Raw genomic sequence first — 19,473 nt, 5'->3', positions numbered from 1 at the left:
GCCCTCACGGCCCCGCCCGCCGCGCCTGCGCGGGGCCGCGCGCGCGTCCCTTCCGCCTCCCGCGGAAGCGCCGCCCCCGCCGCTTCCGGGATCCTGCGGCTCCTGGGGAGCCTCGGGAGCCGCGGGCGCGGTGGCGGCGGGCGCGGAGCTCCAGCGGCGGGGCCCGGCCCCAGCGCCGCACCGCGCTGAGGGCAGCGGGGCCGCTGCTGCCGCCGCCGCCGCCGCTGCTGCTGCTGAGGTAAATCCGCTGGCGGTCGCTCCCCGCGCCCCGGCGGGTCTCCGCGGGAAGGAGCGCGGTGGCCGCGGGAAGGGCGAGCGGGGAAGGTTAGCGGCGGTGAGCCGCCTCAGGCCGGGCTGGGCGCAGTTCAGGGCGTCTTTCTGCGTCCGCTGTCGCTTTGCGCGTTATTTACACTCCCCAAAAATTCAGAATGATCCGTCAGCAGCGGTGCGAGGGAGCCCGGACGTGTCCCTGTGCCCCAGCGCGGGTGTCGGGCAGCCCGAGCTGAGCCCTGCGAAGCTGCAGGGGCCGCAGCAGCTCCCATTGCGCTCCCTCCTTTCCTGGGCTCGCTCCGGGGAGTTTCCCTGCTTTATGTGCTTCTGATTTTCCTCATTTCCAGGAGGCGAGACCGGCGCTTGCAGGCAGTGGGAATGCGGATAGCTGTCAAGTGAGAGGGTGGGTTCGTGCGGCACGGCGTGTGTGTGATCTGTGCTATAAAAAAAGGGGATTGGGAAATCACTGGCCACTTTTTGTGCTGATTATCCACTCGTGTGATGGTATCGGGATGCAGAATTACAGTGATGTAACTGTTTGCTTTGCTGGAGACATAATTAGGTTGAAGTCGCCGTGACTGTTCACATTAACAGACTTAAATTAGCTCTTTTGAAGTGAATGCTCTCTGACTTTGAAAATTTACAGATAAAAAGGAGCTGCGGTGGTTCATTAGGAGATGAAACTGATGCGAAATTTTAGCGGTTTGAGATTAGAGTTAAATAGCTGAGATCTCTCTGTGACTGAAAAGAATTGGTAATACTTTTATCTCTCTAAAATTTCTTGGTTTCCCTTTAGCGGAGTGTATTTTGTATCATACAGATCTGAAGGTTTTCTGTTTTATGCCTTTTACGAGGACGGAGAACTTTTAAGGGAAGTGAAATGATGGAATTTTGCAGTGGTTAAATGGCTGAAGAACATAGAGGAAATGTGAGGATTTATGTGTCTGATATGAGGAACAATTGAAACAAAGGCTTGAACATTCCTCTAATGAATACTGGAAGTTGCAAATGAGAATAGTTCGACCAGTAACAATATTTTTTTGGAACCTGGGAGGAAAAATCACGTGGACATGGATATGGATGTGGATGTAATAGCTGACATAAAAATGTGCTTGCCAGTGTGATATCACAGAGCAATCTCTGTATGTGATACCTGAGCTCTCTTCAGCTGAGTGTGAGGATAGATTGTGCACTGATGAAAGCAAAAATTAGAAATAAAAAAAATTACTCTCTTAAGTAGGATGTGATTCATGCACTTGCTGTTGGCAAAGAGGTAAAACTTCTACGTTTCACATACCAATGCTGATATTGGTGTGAGCCTGCAGCCTTGTGGAGTCTGATCTGAATTTGAGCTGTGGCCCTGTTCCAGAAGAGGCAGAAATCAAAGCCCAGCCACAGATTGTGTTTGTGTCCTTCTCAGGTGAAGGTTGTTCAATCCTGGAGCGTTTTGTCCTTGCTGCTGTACCTCAGTGAACTCTTGGTGGATCACAGAGTGCGTTTGGTTCCTTGCTGGGCAGCAAAGCCCTGTGTAATGTAATTTCTTTGACTTTCACATCTCAGGGTGAAAGATGTGTTGTTGAAAAGGGATCTTGCTGGACATCTCTGGTGTTACTTTGTGCTTATGTGATTTGGTATCACAGATCTATACCGTGTCTGATAGCAAAGCTCTGTAATACTTTGTGCAAATATGAATACGCGCATCGAGTTGCTTTCTTGCATTTTTAATAACTTCTTTTACTGTGAATTCTCATTTCTGGGTTTTGAGGATGTTTATAAAGGTGTTATTGGCATAAATCATAGAAATGGTCTGGGTTGGAAGGGACCTTAAGGATCATCTTGTTCCCACACCTTGTGAGAACACCTTCAGCTAGAGGGGATTGCTCAGAGCTCCTTCCAACCTGGAATTGAACAATTCCAGGGGTGGGATAACCTGTGCCAGGCCTCACCACCCTCACAGGGAGGAATTCATTCTGGATATCTAAACTATTTTTTGTCTCTTTAAGTTTGAAAAAAGACTTATGTAATTAGGTGACCAACTTCTTCCACTGAAACCAGCCATTTTACAAGGCCATCTTTCTGGTGATCGTGAATTTATAATATAACTTCTTCAAAAGTTATTTGGGGTTTTTTGTATTCTGGTAGTATATCTGCATTTTAGGCCTGAGTTTCAGTTCCTGGGAGGTGCAGGTCAGGTGAGATATTCCCAATCTGAGAATTTCAAATAACCCCTAAGAGTGGAACTGGATTGGGTCAGGTTTAATATAATCACGTGTGCAAATGTAACATTGGGCATGAAGCACTGGATAATTTGGTGTTATCTTCTGCTGCCAGATAAAGATTTGTAAAAGGTCAAATTAAAAACTGTTACTCAGTGTATTAGAGGTTGAAGTGTAATGCTTTGACCTTTTGTACTCTAAGTGTGCAACAAAGAGTAAATTTGGTTAAGACAGGCGTTGAAGCAAATAAATGGAGAGTAGAGGGAAGCTGTGAGCATCTCAGTGGGGATGATAAAGGGAGAGCTCGTGAGAAAGGGAGAGCTTTCAAACATTGATCCCTCCGAGGGACCGAGCTGGGGGCTCTGGTGTGGGCAGCTGCAGAGGAGAAGGATGGGACAAATCCCATGGGAATGCCCAAATCCATTATTGCTGCAGAGCTGATCTGAGGGGTCACTTGCACATAAACCAGGCTGTGCTGAACACAGGTTCTGCACAGGATTGCAGCTGGAACCAGGGGCTGACTGAACAAATCACGTCCCTGTCTCGTCAGTGAACTCTCCACGAGCAATTGCAGCTGATGACTCGAGGTGAATGTTTCACCTGCAGAGCCGAGTGTGTCATGTTCCATCTCCTGTCACCCCCAGCTCCAAACGGGGGTGACACTGCTCATTAGTGAGACACTCAGCCTGTCTGCTCCGGCTCTGCTCCGCTGCCACCAAATGCCACGTCAGTGACAACTTAATGGCCGTGGGTTTCACAATATTGTGAAGTTTAGGAAGAGTCTAAAAGCTTATTTGTAAAGTAAACCACAAAGCAATCACAGCTTCCTGCAGTGATACTAAAGATAAGGAGGGGTGGTTTTAAAAGAAGGGCAGTTGGGATTTGATATCAGAAGTTTTTCACAGTGAGGGTGGTGAAGCTCTGGCACAGAGAATCTGTGGATTCCTCTTCCCTGGAAATATCCAGGCTCAGGTTGGATGGGGTTTGGAGCAACCTGGGATAGTGGGAAGTGTCCCTGCCCATGGCAGGGGGTGGCACTAAGTGACATTTAAAAATCCCTTCCAACCCAATCTATTCAATATATGTATGTTCATAATAAACATTTGCATTACCACTTAGTCCTGCAGTAGAATGTTTGAGTTTGTTTAAATAAGATAAGAGACTTCTTTTCAATTCCTCTTGAACTGGGAAGATTTGAGAACGGGTGCTCAAGAACTCCACCAGTAACATTGTGTTTGGAGTATCTATTTCTAACAAGCTGCTTTCAGAAGCTTTTCAAGAAAGTGACTTTGTATTTGCTGTAGCTCTTAAATGTCAGAACCTTTATGTTAATTTCAAAATATATGAAGTTAACCTTGCAAATAAGAGTGATTTCCGCATCACGAAATTTACTTCAAATAAATAGAGAATAAAACGAATGAAGAAGAAAACCCTAGGTACTTTTTTAGGCAGCTTTAATCAGACAGCAATTCAGGCCTACACCTCTTCTGTTCTCTTCCCCAAATAGAAATGTAATGCAAGATTCCGTGCTGCAATCCTGCTCCAAGTGCCATGTGGTGATTTCCAAAAGTTAACAGCTAAAAATGTCAAGCTTTCAAGTACCTGTCTTCTAAATAAAACACAAACTTTTTCATTGTAGCTGCGTGCAGAGTGTTTCAGAGTGCTACTACTGATGTTTGATATTTGTATTTAACAGTATTTTCCTGATGCAGCTTTGCTAATCAGTTTGTTGGTGATGTCTTTTCAGATTACATCAGACATGGCTATGTGAATAACCAGGGATAACCCAAAGGCAGGACAGGATGTCAGAATAACATACAAAACATTTTTGAGGTATTTGTTTTGTTTTGGATTTCTTTAATTGTGCTAAATTTTTTTTGGTTGTTCTTAAGACATTTAAGCAAAATTAATGCAGTAATTTTGTATCATTCCATACTTAAAACATTCCTTGAAAGTTTTAGAAGTCCTTTTTTTGATTAAGTAATAGCTGATTTGCATAGTTATTTACATGATCTTCATATTCCAGCTGCTCATTATGTATTTTTATGGAACTTAAATTTTCTTTACCACAAGGGGTGATGATGTCCCAAAGTGCTATGGGACTTAATTGGCACAGATTGTAGTTTTAACTATGAACATTTAGGAAGATCAGGATAATTTGAACTGGGTGAAAAGAGGGCCTTATTTAGGTTAAATTAAGCTTTCATTACTTTTAAGGGAGATAAAATTCATTCTTTCCTATGGTAATTTTCTAGTGTGTGACATCTTCATCCTTGGCTTAGCAGCTGTGTTCTGGTGAGAGAGAGGAATTTTGTCCCCAAAAACCCCAATGTGTGAACAGAAACTACAATTTAACTCCTAGAAATTGTAATAGATGCAAGCAGCAGAGCTGAATTTCAGTTTGTTGTGTTCCACAAGCAGAGAATGTGTCCTTCAGACACCTCACAGTGTCCTGGGAGCTTCCCAGCTATTTTTGCAGTTGCTCTCACACCTCTCTGCTGCATCTGCATGTTTTTATTTTCATTTCTGGTTTCTTGGATTGCTCCTGCCTGGTTCTAACATCAAAGCTTATGGATCACAAGGATTTCCTGGGCAGATTGAGTTATTCTGATTTTTGATTAAAGAGTTTTTAAAGGGTTTAGACAAACACAGCTTCTTTAAAAGCCATCTCAGTGCCGGTATCTTCACCTGGTAATGGTGATTTGGACCATTCTAAAAGGAGCAAAGTGATCCCATGCTCAAGGTCTTGGGATGGAAATTGCAGTGCCATAATCCCCACAGTCGTGTGTAGGCTGCCATTAATGAGGGGGAAAAGGGAGACCTCTGTGTGCCTGTCATAAATCAATAGAAATGCTTTCAGGTTTCTCTCAGACATGGCCTTTAAGAGCAGGAATCAATAGGATTTTTGGAACACAAGATACTTTTAAAGCAGCAGGATACTCTTGAGGCTTTTTGTTTAAGCTTTGTCTCCTGTTTGTTGGTAGCACTTCAGTTCTGCCATTCCACATCTTTCCTTGGGAGAGATGTCTGGAAAATAATTCTGTTTTCATGAGGACTGTTAAGGCTTCAAGTTTGGTTTTGCTCCATGTTGGAAGGACAACAAAGCCCTAAAAGAGTTTTCATGAAATTAAATTAATTAATGTTTTCTTTGAAAATCTGATTCATGTAACCCATTGCCATGTTAATTTAACCAGAACCATTTGCTTTCCTTAAGTTTAGGCTGGGCTGAGACCATTTTATAAGTTGTCCAATATATCTTTATAACAGGCTTGTGGTTTTTCCAAAACAATAACATTTTTGTCAACGAATTTAGCTGCTTTCTAACTTGCTGTGTTGTTTGTTGTGAGCAATGTATTAGAACAGCTTTATTTCCATTTCCATCCTAGTTTTCCTTTCTACTCTTCCCTTGCTTGCTGCAGCAGAATAAAAACTCAACAGTCTGGTGCCATAATTTGATGTTTTCAGAGAGACATGAGCTGTAATTTAATGAAGACTTTGCCATTTTAGTTTGAGATAAAAGAGAGCTGAGTTTTTAACAGAAGGGGAGGAGTGGTTTGTGAGCACAGCATGATGGAAATGAAACCAGTCTAAAATCCCTTTGTCAGGCATTGAAGTTGCATGTTAGTGGTGGGTTAACCCTGGCTGGACACTCACCAAAGCTGGTCTGTGTCTCCCCTCAGCTGAAGAGGGGAGAGAAAACACAAAAAAAGGGTTGTGGGTCGAGACAGAGCAGGGGAGATCACTCAGCAATTACTGTCACAGGCTTGACCTGGGGAAATCAGCTTCATTTATTACCAATGACATTACAGTGAAATAATAAGAAATAAAAACTAAAAATGTAAAACCAACCAAACAAAAAACAACTAAGAGCAAACAAAATCCTTCCTAAAACAAAACCTTAAAACATGTTCCCCCTTCTTTCATATTCATCTTGGTGTAGTCACAGAACCGCTCAGGCGTCGATCAGAAAGAATCCCAGTTCTGTTTTGAACCTGAACATGCTTTGTCTCCCAGAAATGAAACCCCAGAGCCACCTGATCTCTGTTCCTCATTAATAATTAATAAGAATGATGATGATGATGGTGGTGGTGTGTTTGTCCCTGCAGGGCGAGGCAGGCAAACCATGCAGTCATCAGGGCACCGATTCCGCGATGTCGAGCACCACCCGCTCCTGGCCGACAATGACAGCTACGACTCCTCCTCCTCCTCCTCGGAGGCCGACATGGCTGACAGGGTCTGGTTCATCCGGGACGGCTGTGGCATGGTCTGTGCCATCATGACCTGGCTCCTGGTGGTCTATGCAGACTTTGTAGTGACTTTTGTCATGTTGCTGCCTTCCAAAGACTTCTGGTACTCCGTGATCAACGGGGTTCTCTTTAACTGCTTGGCAGTGCTGGCTCTGTCGTCGCATCTGAGGACTATGCTGACTGATCCAGTAAGTATCCGAGAGTTCCTGGGCGTTGGATTGTCCCCTCCATCTGCACAGGAGTTTGGAGGAGTGATACCAGGTCTTCTCCTGCTGGGAAAAGTAGTGTTAGAGTCAAACCCCCGGTGTTAGAGTCAAAACCCCCATGTTAGAGTCAAAACCCCCGTGTTAGAGTCAAAACCCCCATGTTAGATTCAAAACCCCCCGTGTTAGATTCAAAATCCTCGTGTTAGATTCAAAATCCTCGTGTTAGATTCAAAATCCTCGTGTTAGATTCAAAAACCCCCGTGTTAGATTCAAAAACCCCCGTGTTAGATTCAAAATCCTCGTGTTAGATTCAAAAACCCCCGTGTTAGATTCAAAAACCCCCGTGTTAGATTCAAAAACCCCCGTGTTAGATTCAAAAACCCCCGTGTTAGATTCAAAAACCCCCGTGTTAGATTCAAAAACCCCCGTGTTAGATTCAAAAACCCCCGTGTTAAGATTCAAACCCCTCAAGGTTTTGATGATGCCTGTACTTACCATCAGGATGGTACCTGTACTTCTGTTACTCCATTAATGAAACCATAAAGGAAGAGTCAACATAAAATTTATAAAGTGTTAGAGTCAAAAAAAACCCAATAAAATATTACTCCAGGTCCTGAAGAAGCTAATAAAATTTAGTCTTCTCTGTCCTGATTTTGCTTACTTTTTGTCATCAGATTTCTTTTAAAAATTTGTACCTTCATCCTCTTATATCTCTTGAAATGCTTCTTTCATTTGTGGCACATGAAAGAACTTTTAGAGGTGGATGTGCTGCAAAACCTCAGGCACGCTTGGCATAATGGAAAAACCACTGTCCCATGTGATTCCTGCAGTTCTGTCCTTAAATATTTGGAGTCAGAGGGAAGGAAGATTTTAGAACACACATTGAAGCAGTGTAGGTGTAAGAGTGCTCATTTCTTAGAACTCTTCAAGCTTTCAAGAGGTGAAATAGTTGATTTTACACTAAAATCTATTCGTATATTCAGGGAATAAATCTGGGCAAAATGGACTGAGGGGAAAAGCATCCATTTTCACCAGGTTTTTGGAGAAAAATGGAGATTTTTCTCCAGTACCAGTGTATAGAGAAGTTATGGGAGTGTTCAAAAACCCAGCAGGGTGTTGTAGTTAATGATTTTCTAGGTCTTTGATTTACTTCTGCCCACACCCAGTGATGAAATATCACAACTTCTACAAACTGTGACAGCTAAGAGAGTTAATGGTTTAAGGATTTATTGCTTAAAAATATGAGCTGGTAAAACTGAATGTCTTTCTAGGCCTGTGTTGTTTTTTATGGGTGAAATGATCCAAACTGAGATGAGTCACTGCTTTTTTCCTCCATTCCTTTCCTGCTGACTCCCAGAATGGAAGACACAACTGTGTGATAGAAGCTTAGATAAAAGGAAGAAAGGAATGAACTGCCTCAAAACTTCTGTGAATTAAATTTACTCTTCTAACTATAAAAATAGATTTTTGGTGGCTGGCTGTGGCTGTGAAAGATATTTTTGAAACAGAGCATATTTTTGTCAGCAAAATGCTTGAAATCACGATCTGAGGTTCTCATCCTTGTGACAGGTGAAAGGAGGAATGTGAGATTTTACACCAAATATTAACTGGAGTAGGAACATTCAGATTGCAAAATACAGCTCAGGAGTACAGCAGGAGTGTTGAAGGAAGTCCCCCCTGCTTCAAACCACTTCAGGTTTGAAGCAGCACTCAGAGAGCTCACCTGGGACAGGACCTGGGCTGTGTCTTGGCCAGCACAAACACAAATTTATCATTCCAGGCCATAGGCAACAAAAACTCCCTGCCTAAGCAGAGGGATGTTTGGCAGTGGAATCTGAATTCCTGCTGTCTTCTTAATTCTGTCCCAGAACTTCTTCAGGTGTCTGTGTGAAGTGCTGATGTTGCCAGGGGGATTTTTTGGGATGAGAATTAATTGTAGAGTGTTGCAGTTGGCTTAGGCTGACCTGGAGAAGGCTCTCCCTGTCTGAAGGAAGTGCTGACCTGGAGCAGCTGGTACAGGAAGGCCACTGCACTTGGCTGTCACATCCCAGTTTATTTCACAACCACTTCCCCTCACAGATAAGGCTTTATCTCCATAAACGAGCAGGGTGACAATGCTGCTGTCCATTATTTTCTCCTTACTACTGTAAATGTAGATCCTGAGCTCAGGAGGCTGATTCAGCTAATCACTAAAAGTTAATTTCTTTTCCCAATCAATTATTTTTCTTTTGAATCAGTTCCTTCAGCTCTTTACCACAAAGCTGCACAATAAAGAAGAGTAAAGAAGCCAGTGCTGGTCCTGCTAAAGATTTTAGGAAAAAAGAATGACAGTTCTCAAAAACTTAGGGCAGGTGGTTAAACCCTGGTTTCAGAGAGTTGAAATAACATCTTTCATGTAGTTGCTGATTTAACTTTTGTGGATGGCTTGGGCCATTAATCAAATGCCACAACAAATACTCAGGGTAACTCCTCAACAAATGGTGAGCAGTGCTTGTATCTGCAGGGTAAGATGTGTCTCCCTCTTCATTTCTGTGGGCTGCTGGCAGGATATTCTATGAGAATTAAGCTAATACTTGGCCAGAGATGAGTCTTGCTGAAATAAAGCTGAATTTGAGGTCAAGCAGAGGTAATTTATTCATTTGGAATTGATTCTGGCATATAGCAGAGTGGCTCTGAATAAATGAACTTATTTCAGCAGTTTTCCTGAGGTTGCTGGTATGAAGTCTATGAAATGTGTTTTTAAATGCTCTCATGCCATTTAAGAAGCTTTCTCTCCTCTAATTGAAATGATTTCAGGGGGCTGTGCCCAAAGGAAATGCCACTAAAGAATACATGGATAATTTGCAACTGAAACCAGGAGAAGTGATCTACAAATGTCCCAAGTGCTGTAGTATCAAACCTGAGCGTGCCCACCACTGCAGGTATGACAGACTTCCTTAAAGAGTTCTGCATTTGGAGGCGTGGAATAACATTCCTGATATTTGTTCTTTTTTTTCCCCCCCCACAAATTTCTTTTGGTATGCTAAACTTTCAAATTCCTGCATTGCAGAGTATTTTATGAGTGTAATGTACAATGGCCAGAAATGACTGTGGATGAGGGGAGAGAATTAAGAGACTCAAAGATTTTATAAAAAAACCTGTGCTCTGGTGTCTGAAATAATTTTGATCTGTGAATAACTTTTCCTGTACATAATTCCAGTTATTGTGCTGTGCTGTGGGTAATGCAGGGCAAAGAAAAGAATCTCAAAGAAATTTCTGAGAGGAGCTGATTTAAGAAATGATTCTCACACTCTGAAATTAACTAAATTTAGAGTAGTTTTAAATGATTACTTTGTGTCATCTCTCTTTGCAGTGCATTTGGAGTTATGTGTGAATTGGCAGGTTATTTTCCCAAAGCTGCTTGAAGAATTGGTTAAATGCACTTCTGCTTATTGAAAATCCATTTGAACAAGGACAGTAGTGGTGATCATTTGAACTAAACACGCTGTGGAAGAGACAGTAAATGTATATTTTTAATTCTCAATCTTTGGAGTTTTCAGGCACTGTGGAAATGCTTTTGTAGTGTTTATTGTGTGCCAGTTGAAAATAGCTGTGCCTGCATAATCAGGGCTTACATAAAGATGCAAATGCTGCTGGTGGCTCTCTAGGTGTGGGGAGTGATGCGTGTTGAGAAGTATTAAATTGAAATCTCTGAGTTGGTGCCTGTCAGAAGAATAGAGCAGAGCCTTGTCAGGACTCTGAGAGGGTTCTGGAGCTTTGTGGTTCTAAATGAAAAGCTCGTGTGTGTCAGGGCTCAGTGCAATGCTCCGGCTGAGGAGGAGCTGCTCCCTTAGAAACACTCAGCCTTGGCACGGGGCTCTTGTTCCTCTCTCAGCTGTGAGTGGGTTTGTGTGTCTGGAGTGTGAAGGGAGAAGTTCCATGGATAAACAGGCGAGTACGGAATTATCTCCAGTCCTTTGTGCGTGGTTTAGGCTGGCTTTGCTCAGGATCCCAGGGCTGGTGCTGCTGCTGCTGCTTCATCAGCTCTGGTGCTCACTGAGGGTAGCTGGGGGTGCAGCAGGGGAGATGGAAATCCCTGGGAAGTGTTCCCATGGTCTGCTCTGTGTCCGTGGGCTGCACAAAGGGACACAGGGCAGCAGGGGAGGTGTGAATCCCTGGGCAGTGTTCTCATGGCCTGCTCTGTGTCCCTGGGCTCCACTGAGGGACAGGGGGCAGCAGGGGAGATGGGAATCCCTGGGGATGCAGGGGAGCTGTGCAGTGTTCACACAGCCTGCTCTGGGAGGTGGAAATCCCTGGGCAGTGTTCCCATGGTCTGCTCTGTGTCCCTGGGCTCCACTGAGGGACACGGGGCAGCAGGGGAGATGGAAATCCCTGGGAAGTGTTCCCATGGTCTGCTCTGTGTCCGTGGGCTGCACAAAGGGACACAGGGCAGCAGGGAGGTGGGAATCCCTGGGCAGTGTTGTCATGGCCTGCTCTGTGTCCCTGAGGGACACCTGGCAGCCCCCCTGAGCGTGGGCTGGATCTCACCAATTATCTCATCCCACATTCAGGTCGATTCCTACAGAGACCTTGCAGGTATCCATGGAAAGCATTTGCCACATCTTTGGTCCTGGGAGGATTTGCTAATTTGGAAGGAGCCCTAAATGAAGGCATCATCTGTTGAACTCTGTATGACAAAAAAAAGAGCTGGATATCAGAGATCCTGGAGCTCAAACACCTCCTTTATAGAAAGAATTTGAGCAGCATTTATTGTTAAAGCAGGGCAAGAATGGATAATGGGTGTGAAAAAGGAAATACCTGATGATATTTTCAAAGGATTTGTTTTCCCCAAGCAGCAGGTTAGGGATCCAGCTTTGTGTGTCTTAGGAATTGTTTTAATCCTTGGTCAAATATTCTGTCATGTTTTATCTAAGGGTAAAGGAGGTGTTTTGGGGCTTGCTCAGTGCATCCCTGGCTCCACAGAACCTCTGAAAGAGAAAGCCAGAGCCTGAAAATGTTGTGGTGTCCTTCTGTGAGGCTTTTGTTGTGTTTTTCTCAGCAGATTTCTGGTTTAATTGTCTTTGTTTCTGTTAATCTGATCCTTTGCCTTCGATTTATCCCTGCAGGAGTTTACCCCGTAGAAAAAGGGTTTGTTTGATTATGCTGCCAATTTTTTTATTGGTTTGCAAACCCATTCCAAGGACATTAAAAGGATGGTCTCGTCCCAAGTATTCAAAGTGGCAATTTGCTGATAGAAGAGACTTGAAAATGGAAATTGAAGTTGGTTGCTGTTGGGAAATACTTACACTCAGAGCCACAGTGCATGTTTTGAGTAGTAAATTATTAACAGAAGAGACTCTTAGGATGTAGTTACAAAAATTGTTGTGCAACACTGCAACAGAAGTTCTTTTAAGGAAGAAAAAGAGTTTCATAACACACATTAGTGATGGGGGAAAGAGCAAGAACCTTTTATTTACAGCTAAGCATCTCTGAAATACATTAAAGTGATGTTTTAGTGAGCAGTTAGCATTTTCAGCACAGGGAAGAGCTCTATCCTGAGTGAATGGGATTTCATTTTCTCTGAAGGAGCACAGCTGTCATCATTTCTGCTGCTCTGAGTGTTTGTGTGTGGGGAACTGTTACTCTGAATTAAGTCACTCTGAGATGTTTCCACCAGGCTCCCAGGGAATATCTGTTCTCCACACCCATTTCTCTGGAGTCTTTAGCTGTGTCTGAGTGTTATCTTTGGCATCCAGAGCTGTAATTGCACCTGCCTGAGTTCATGGAGCAGCAATTCCAGGCTGGAGGAGAGACTTTTCTCCATCCACAGGTGCTTGTTCTGGTTGCTTCTCTCTTCTGAACAGCCCAGGGTGCAGCTGAGGAAGGGATTTCCCCAAACTCCTGCTGCACAAAAAGGAATAAAATACAATTTTATTGCTGTGAGGTTGTTGGTGGGAGATCAGGAGTGAAGGCAGGGTTCCAGACATCTGAGCTCTTGTGAGAGCTCTGTGTGGGCTTGTGAGAAACCCTGAAGGAGCAGAAGCGAGTCCTGCCCACCTCACATCCTCCAGCATTCAGCTCGATTGAACCTGGCTGGGATTTTACTCAGCACTTCACATTAATGTTGTTTTTAGAGTGCTGGCATAGGTTCTGTGGCACATCTGGAGGCTTGTCTGCTTGTGGTGCTCAGGGGAATGAGAGGCTGAGCTTGCAGGAGCCTCCTGAGTGTCTCAGCTCGAGTGATACCTGGTTTTCCTGCACCAGAGAGTGCTTGTGGTGTTTATCTGGTGCTGTGATTTAAAAAATCATTTGTAGCAGAGAATGAATTCTCTTTAATGTCCGTAAAACAAGAGGTAGGGAGAATATAGGGGCTGGGTTTTGATAGCTCAGAGCAAAGGCAGCTTCATTTGGGATTCTTCCCCATAACCTGCACAGTGGTGTATTCTGCCTCGTGCTGAATTACCTTAGAATCATACAAATGTGATGACTTCAAGATTATTTTCAGCCTCAGAGCATTGATTTCCCCCACACCTCCCTATTCTGTCTCCCCAGTGACAGTCACCCAGCTTTGCTTTGTGGTTTGTCACCGCAGCACTTGGAGACACCACACGTAAATCAGCCCGTGCTAAAAACAAAGGGGTCTGACTAAGAGTGCCTGCATTTTTTAGGCTTATTTGGCTTGGTGACTGCTGAAGTGAAAATGTTTAATATTCTGGGTATTCTGCAGGAAAATCTGGAGCACTGAGTGTGTGGCTGTCTTAAGTACAAAGCCAGGAAAATGGAATATCAGCATTGCTTAAGCAATTGATTGATGAAGAACTACAACAGATGTTGCAACTGGTTTGGTTTTGGTGTGTAATTCTTCATATTTGGCTGCAGAACTGAGCCCTCTGCTGCTGTATGGCAGATGTAAAATGGAGTTATTGGAGTATTTGACCTCTGTGGACATAACTTTGACCCAAAACTGGGCAGGAACCAAGTGAAGCAGCAAAGAACAGGAGTGTTCAAGGAGCCATGAACAAGTAGCCACTCAATAAATGCTGGTTATAGTTTCAATATTTGTGTTTTCTCTTGAGGAAACGAGGTTTGATACTGTAAGCTGCACTTTAGTTGAGATTTTGATTGCGTAAGTTCGGAATTTTATGGCTGGTAGAGACCTCAAGAGTGACAGTTTCTCTCTTGAAGGTGAATTACTTGAGTTTCTTATCCACAAGCAAAATTTACAATTTGAAAGCTTGTAAATGTGAAATATTTACTTTATCTTAAAACCTTCTCCAGAAGGGAAAGGGTTTTATTAATACTGAATGTAGAGAGAGCTGAAGCTTTGCCTGTTCTGAGGTGTCTGAAGTTCTGGATTTGCTTGATTGTGTGTTTGGCTGTGCAGTGATTGTTTAATGTCAGGAGTATTTTATGTACACAGTCCATTTTGGAGCAATCAAAAGCTGAGTTGTGAGAGGGAACAAACAATTTCTTCAAAGAAATGCAGATAAAATCCCTGTCTGCAGCTTGTCAAGAAATATTTCAGCACATCATCCTGTGACCACTGGCTGCCCTTGTTTCTACATTTAAATACAATTTCTCAACAGAAGCCTCTTGTCCTTTCTTCTAGTATTTGCAAGCGATGCATCCGAAAGATGGATCACCACTGCCCGTGGGTGAATAATTGTGTGGGGGAGAAAAATCAGAGATTTTTTGTTCTGTTTACGGTAAGTGAGCAGCAACAGCAGCTTGATTTTAGTCTGAATCTACCTTGATTATAGTCATTTATGTTGTGCTTAGTGAGTAATGGCTTCAGGACACGATTGTGTTGTTTGGTTGGGTGGGTATTTCTACTCATATTCATTTTAATTTTGTTCTGTTGTTTGGAAGTTTCTTGGTTTTGCTGTGTTTTCTGTGGTGGCAGTGAGTGAAGTGATGCTGTCTCTTGTTTGCAGATGTACATAGCCCTAATTTCAGCTCATGCTCTTGTACTCTGTGGATTTCAGTTCTTCTCCTGTGTCCGAGGGCAGTGGACTGGTGAGCAAATAAATACTTAATTTTCATTTTCATAATCTAGCAGGTATTAGGGAAAAGTCATAGCATTCCTATTTTAGTCCCATCTTTAAGTGATATCCTTAAAACACTTCAGATCTGTTTATCCATCACTCTCCTTTTTCTTTCTGGGTTTTTTGCCCCCTTTCCTTCAGTCATTCTCTGTAAGAGCTGTGGCTGTCAGGGGCATTCTCACTCCCTTTACACACAGTAGTAATTTATTACCTCTGTAGTAGGAAGGAAACGGAGCTGGCCCTCACCCACCTCAGCACTGCATCACCTAAATTTGGGCTTTTTGTTCCCCACCTCAGTTCTGGGAATGACACCTGAAATTTAAACAGATTTCTCCCTCATTCCATTACTGGAGTCAGCTGTGGGGCTCCTGCAGAAAAGAAATTCCCTAAACTATCCCAGTTTTTTTTATTTAGGCTTCTGGCTTGTATTTCTTAATGTTCCAGTGTGCCAGAGCTCATTCTGGTCTTGTGCTTTTGGCAGATTGTTGTGGTTTTTTGGTACATGAAGCAACAGGGAAATCCATGTCATTTTTTTTTTCAGAGTATTTCATTAAATGGATGGAATCTTAGAACTTTTTTTTACTTGAAACATTCACCCTCCTGTACACTATCCCTGTTTAATATAATTGAGTTAATCAGGTGATCAGAGGCTCTGCAGAGATGTAAGTGTGAGGCAGAACCTGATTACTTTGTGTGGAGAATTTTTAAAAAAGGAGTAATAAAGCAATCACAAACAAGTGGAAGATTTGTATTAGCAGGTCAGGGCTGACAGTGGGGATGGTTTTTGCAGATCTGTGATGCAGGAAGCTCCAAGCTGCTCTCTCTGTGCAGTTCTGAGTTCTTCACTCACCTCATGTGCAAACATTTATTTGGTAGCCCTGAAATCCTGAGGCAGGATTGCAGAAATAGTTACCATGTGCTTTATAGGAAACCAGAAGTGTTACTTCCATAAAATTCTTTATTTTCTTGATCAGCAAACAGAGTTTGCAAATCAGAAGTTTGTTTTAAATGTGAAACACTATTTCAAGTGCCAGACGTGTAGGACATGCTCTGTAATTTGCTGTTGGGTTTTTTTGGTAACTCTGTATCTCCTTTTCACAGAGTGCAGTGACTTCTCCCCACCTGTAACTGTGATCCTGATGATCTTCTTGTGCCTTGAGGGTTTTCTGTTTCTCACTTTCACTGCAGTCATGTTTGGCACCCAAATCCACTCAATATGCAATGATGAAACGGTAAAAACCTTGGCTTTTTTGTATTCTGTTAGATTTATTCTGGAAGATGTGGTTAGATGTGGGTTTATTTGCATGAGGAGAGGCTCTTGTTTTGAAGACTTCAATAGTTCATCATTTTTATTTTTGACATTTGGGAAGATTGGAGTGCTTTACTGGGGGTTGCTTTCTGACAGAAGCTCTTGCACTATTTGCATTTCTGACATTTTGTAATTTGGTTTTAAATGACAAAGAATGCAAAACTTCTGACTTGGTTTGACTTTCCCTTCTGAGCTGGCACAAATTCGTGCTGGGTGCCGGGGGAAGTGTCTGCTTTTCTCAGGTTTCCACTGAAAATCGCTGTCTCTCACCTCACTTTGATACATTTTATCAGAGGATAAAACAGAGTCTGGGCCATTGGCTCCCTTGTCCTTAGATCTGCAGTGTCACATCTTGAAGGAATAATTGCCTGGGAACAGAAGGAAAATGAATCCTGTGACTGTTCAATATTTTCTCATGTTTAAAAATGTATTTCTGTAGTGAGGAGTAAGTGAAAACAACTGGTAAATATTGAACCTTTACTAGCAGGAAGCACAAGAAATGACCATCAAAATAATGCATTTGGGAGAGTAATCCTGCCTGCAGTAATTGTGGAGCAGGAGCCTTATTGTCTGCTTTCATTAACTGAGTAAACAACTTGCAGTCTGGGATATTGCACGTGGATCCATCAGCTTTTCTGGGATTTTTGTCTTTTAGCTTGAGGGGGAAAGAGATAGAGGTAGATCAACCTTTTGTACATATTTAGTGTTCTAAATCTTCTGCCCTCCATCCACAGGGCTAAAACAGTTTCTAACTTCTTCCTTAATAATTAACAAATAACAGTAAGAAACTTAATCAGCTGAGGAACAACACAGTGAAACAACACAATAAAAGCTGCAGACTGGATTTTTATAGCCACCATTAGATTAAACTAAACCTTGGACTCAGCAGTGCATCCCTGCCTGTGTTTATTTACAGGAGATTGAAAGACTGAAGAGTGAGAAGCCAACGTGGGAGCGCAGGCTCCGCTGGGAAGGGATGAAATCTGTTTTTGGGGGCCAGCCCTCCCTCCTGTGGATCAACCCTTTCGCGGGATTTCGGATCAGGCGACTTCTGCTGCGAGGAAAGAAAGGAGGACCTGAGTTTTCTGTTTGAGCCTAATTATGCTGGAACTTGCAAGAATCCTATATAGTATTTATTTTGGGGCCAGAGAAGGCTGTCTACATATAATCTGTGACCAGGTGAAACTGATATCAGACATTTGCTTGTAGCAAGCAGAGTTTTCTACGTTTATCGTCACAGACATCTCATGAATTCCGAGACAGGAACTGGATCTGCCACGATCTCCACAGCAGGATACCAGAGGAAAAGCACGTGGTCACACTAAAGAAGCCAAATGTTGTCATGCTACTGTAATTTATTTTCTGAGATTACTTCCCCGTTTTTTTGTTAAACCCTTTTTATTTGATAAATGTCTGGGGAATTACCTGTGTGTTTTTATAACGAGTCTACGTCCTTGGGTGCAGTTGTCAATCATTAGGAGGAGCGTTCTGGTGGAAGTTGATGTCCAGTGAGACGCAGCCTTCTCAGCCCAGATTTCAGGGAATTGTGCTTTGTTCAGTTCTCCTTTCTCTTTCAGCTTGTCCTGAGCAGCAGAGCTGTCCCTGAGTGTCCCACACCTTCCTCATGTGCCAGTGGTGCCCAGGACTGGTGTCCAGGCACTGTCACACCCTGCCCAGCATCTTCCCAGGCTCCCTAAAGCCTGCCCTGTGTTTGGCAGTGTCCATCCCCTCTGGCATTCAGGGAAAGGCTGAATTTTCACTTGCAGCCTGGCTGGGGGCCAAATCCCACCCTGGGATGTGCATTTCCAGTTCCTCATGCATGGATTGCAGAGGAGCTCCAGTGAGGACTGCACAGGGGTGAGTGGCAGCCGTGTCCTGCTGTGTGAGGGGACACTGAGTGGACACATCGGGGTAATTCACTGCAAACACTTTGTCCTTGTAGGGCCTTGTTCTGCCCCTTTTTTACTGTACAGACTTTTCACAGAGGGAAAGCTGTTAATGATCCCTTGAACAAAGACAGCAGAGAAAGAGGCAGCTTCCCTCCTTTCTCAAGTACAGCACTCCTTAAATGTAGAAACATCTGCAATAGTAAAAGTTATTTTGAATTTAACCGTTTCCAACCAAAACTACTTTGAAGAAATGAGAGCAATATAGATCTAGAACTGCTTTATGTGGGCCTGACAAACAACAGTAGTGCTAGAAAATGTTCATAAATCTGCAAGTAATGAAATACAAGCTGCAAGTAATAAAAATCCAGCTAAAAGTTGATTCTTTAAAAATGACATTTAGACTATTTTTTTGTATTACTGTTAACCTATAAATTACTGACCATATAAAGGATAAAGCAGGAGCCTTGATGCATAGCTTGAAATCGTGCCTAGAAAGTAAATAGCTCCCTGTTTTGGGACTTGCCTTAAAATTGTCCTGTTCTTGCTTTTGCTCAGCCAGTGGCACTGGGGCCGTGTCCCACCTCGAGCAGCTCCGAGCCTGCATTCCAGCCCTGGGGCTCTGCAGGAGCTGTTTCCTTTCTCAGTGCTCTGCTTCTCCATCTCTCCATGGCATCCTGATCCCAGCTCCATCAGTTTCTGTTCCATGGGGTGGCTGAAGGTGCTGAGGGATCCCTTTCTTGTCCGTGGCCCTGTGAACAAAACTGTGCAATACTTTGGGATGTTTTCACTTTGCTGGGGAGAGGGTGGTGGTGCGGAATGCTGGAGACTTCCCAGGTGGAAATCCACTGGACAAAACTGAGGGGGAAGCTGGGAGTTCCACGGAATTCTGTGCAGATTCAGTTGCACACCTTAAAGATTATGGGGGGAAAAGAAAGTGTCTGGCTTTGTCCTGAGGCTCTTGCTGTGTATATTGTTCCATGAGAAAATCAGAAAATATCACTCCAGGTGGTTGAACCCTGTGACTTGGCAAATGTGTGCGTGTGAAATCCGGTTTACTCGGCTTTTCAAATCCTTCCGTTGTAATTTTTTTTTATGTAAAAAAAGAATAAACTAATGAATTGAAGTCTTAGTTGATTAACTTCTCTACATGTCAGGGTTTTTTTTCCCATATATTTGAGATTGAAGCAGTTTCAGGGAAATAGTGTTGAATTTTTTGGTTTGTAATTAATTTATATTAATTAACAGGTGATACTGCTCCAAATTAAAGAGGCTCCTCTGCTCATTAAGAATTTTAAGCTACAAGCTTTAAGTC

General features: G+C 43.2%; 1 protein-coding gene across 2 annotated transcripts; it reads left to right on the top strand.

The window, feature by feature from the left end:
* Window positions 1-60: 60 nt before the first annotated feature.
* On the top strand, window positions 61-19,295 carry ZDHHC7 (zinc finger DHHC-type palmitoyltransferase 7). Of its 2 annotated transcripts, XM_063411058.1 has the most exons (9): window positions 61-238; window positions 618-673; window positions 4,234-4,319; window positions 6,593-6,921; window positions 9,736-9,860; window positions 14,528-14,624; window positions 14,853-14,934; window positions 16,065-16,195; window positions 17,189-19,295. In XM_063411058.1, exons 4-9 carry the CDS (start codon window positions 6,610-6,612, stop codon window positions 17,363-17,365), a joined length of 924 nt encoding a protein of 307 aa, XP_063267128.1. In that variant the 5' UTR covers window positions 61-238; window positions 618-673; window positions 4,234-4,319; window positions 6,593-6,609; the 3' UTR covers window positions 17,366-19,295. The 2 variants fall into 2 exon arrangements, with proteins under 2 accessions (XP_063267128.1, XP_063267127.1); XM_063411057.1 differs by lacking the exon at window positions 618-673.
* Window positions 19,296-19,473: the final 178 nt, after the last annotated feature.

Source organism: Prinia subflava, chromosome 13, assembly GCF_021018805.1.
Source record: "Prinia subflava isolate CZ2003 ecotype Zambia chromosome 13, Cam_Psub_1.2, whole genome shotgun sequence".
In the NCBI taxonomy this organism is placed as follows: Eukaryota; Metazoa; Chordata; class Aves; order Passeriformes; family Cisticolidae; genus Prinia; species Prinia subflava.
Note: the sequence above shows the minus strand (reverse complement) of the source record. Positions and strands in the feature narration are given on the sequence as shown.

What these genes read in the sequence shown, in the direction of transcription:
- ZDHHC7 (XM_063411057.1), top strand. Translation starts at nt 6,610, where the DNA reads ATGCAGTCATCAGGGCACCGATTCCGCGATGTCGAGCACCACCCGCTC. An exon ending in GAGCGTGCCCACCACTGCAG is followed by an intron (nt 9,861 to 14,527) that starts GTATGACAGACT and finishes CCTTTCTTCTAG; the next exon opens with TATTTGCAAGCGATGCATCC. An exon ending in CAATATGCAATGATGAAACG is followed by an intron (nt 16,196 to 17,188) that starts GTAAAAACCTTG and finishes GTTTATTTACAG; the next exon opens with GAGATTGAAAGACTGAAGAG.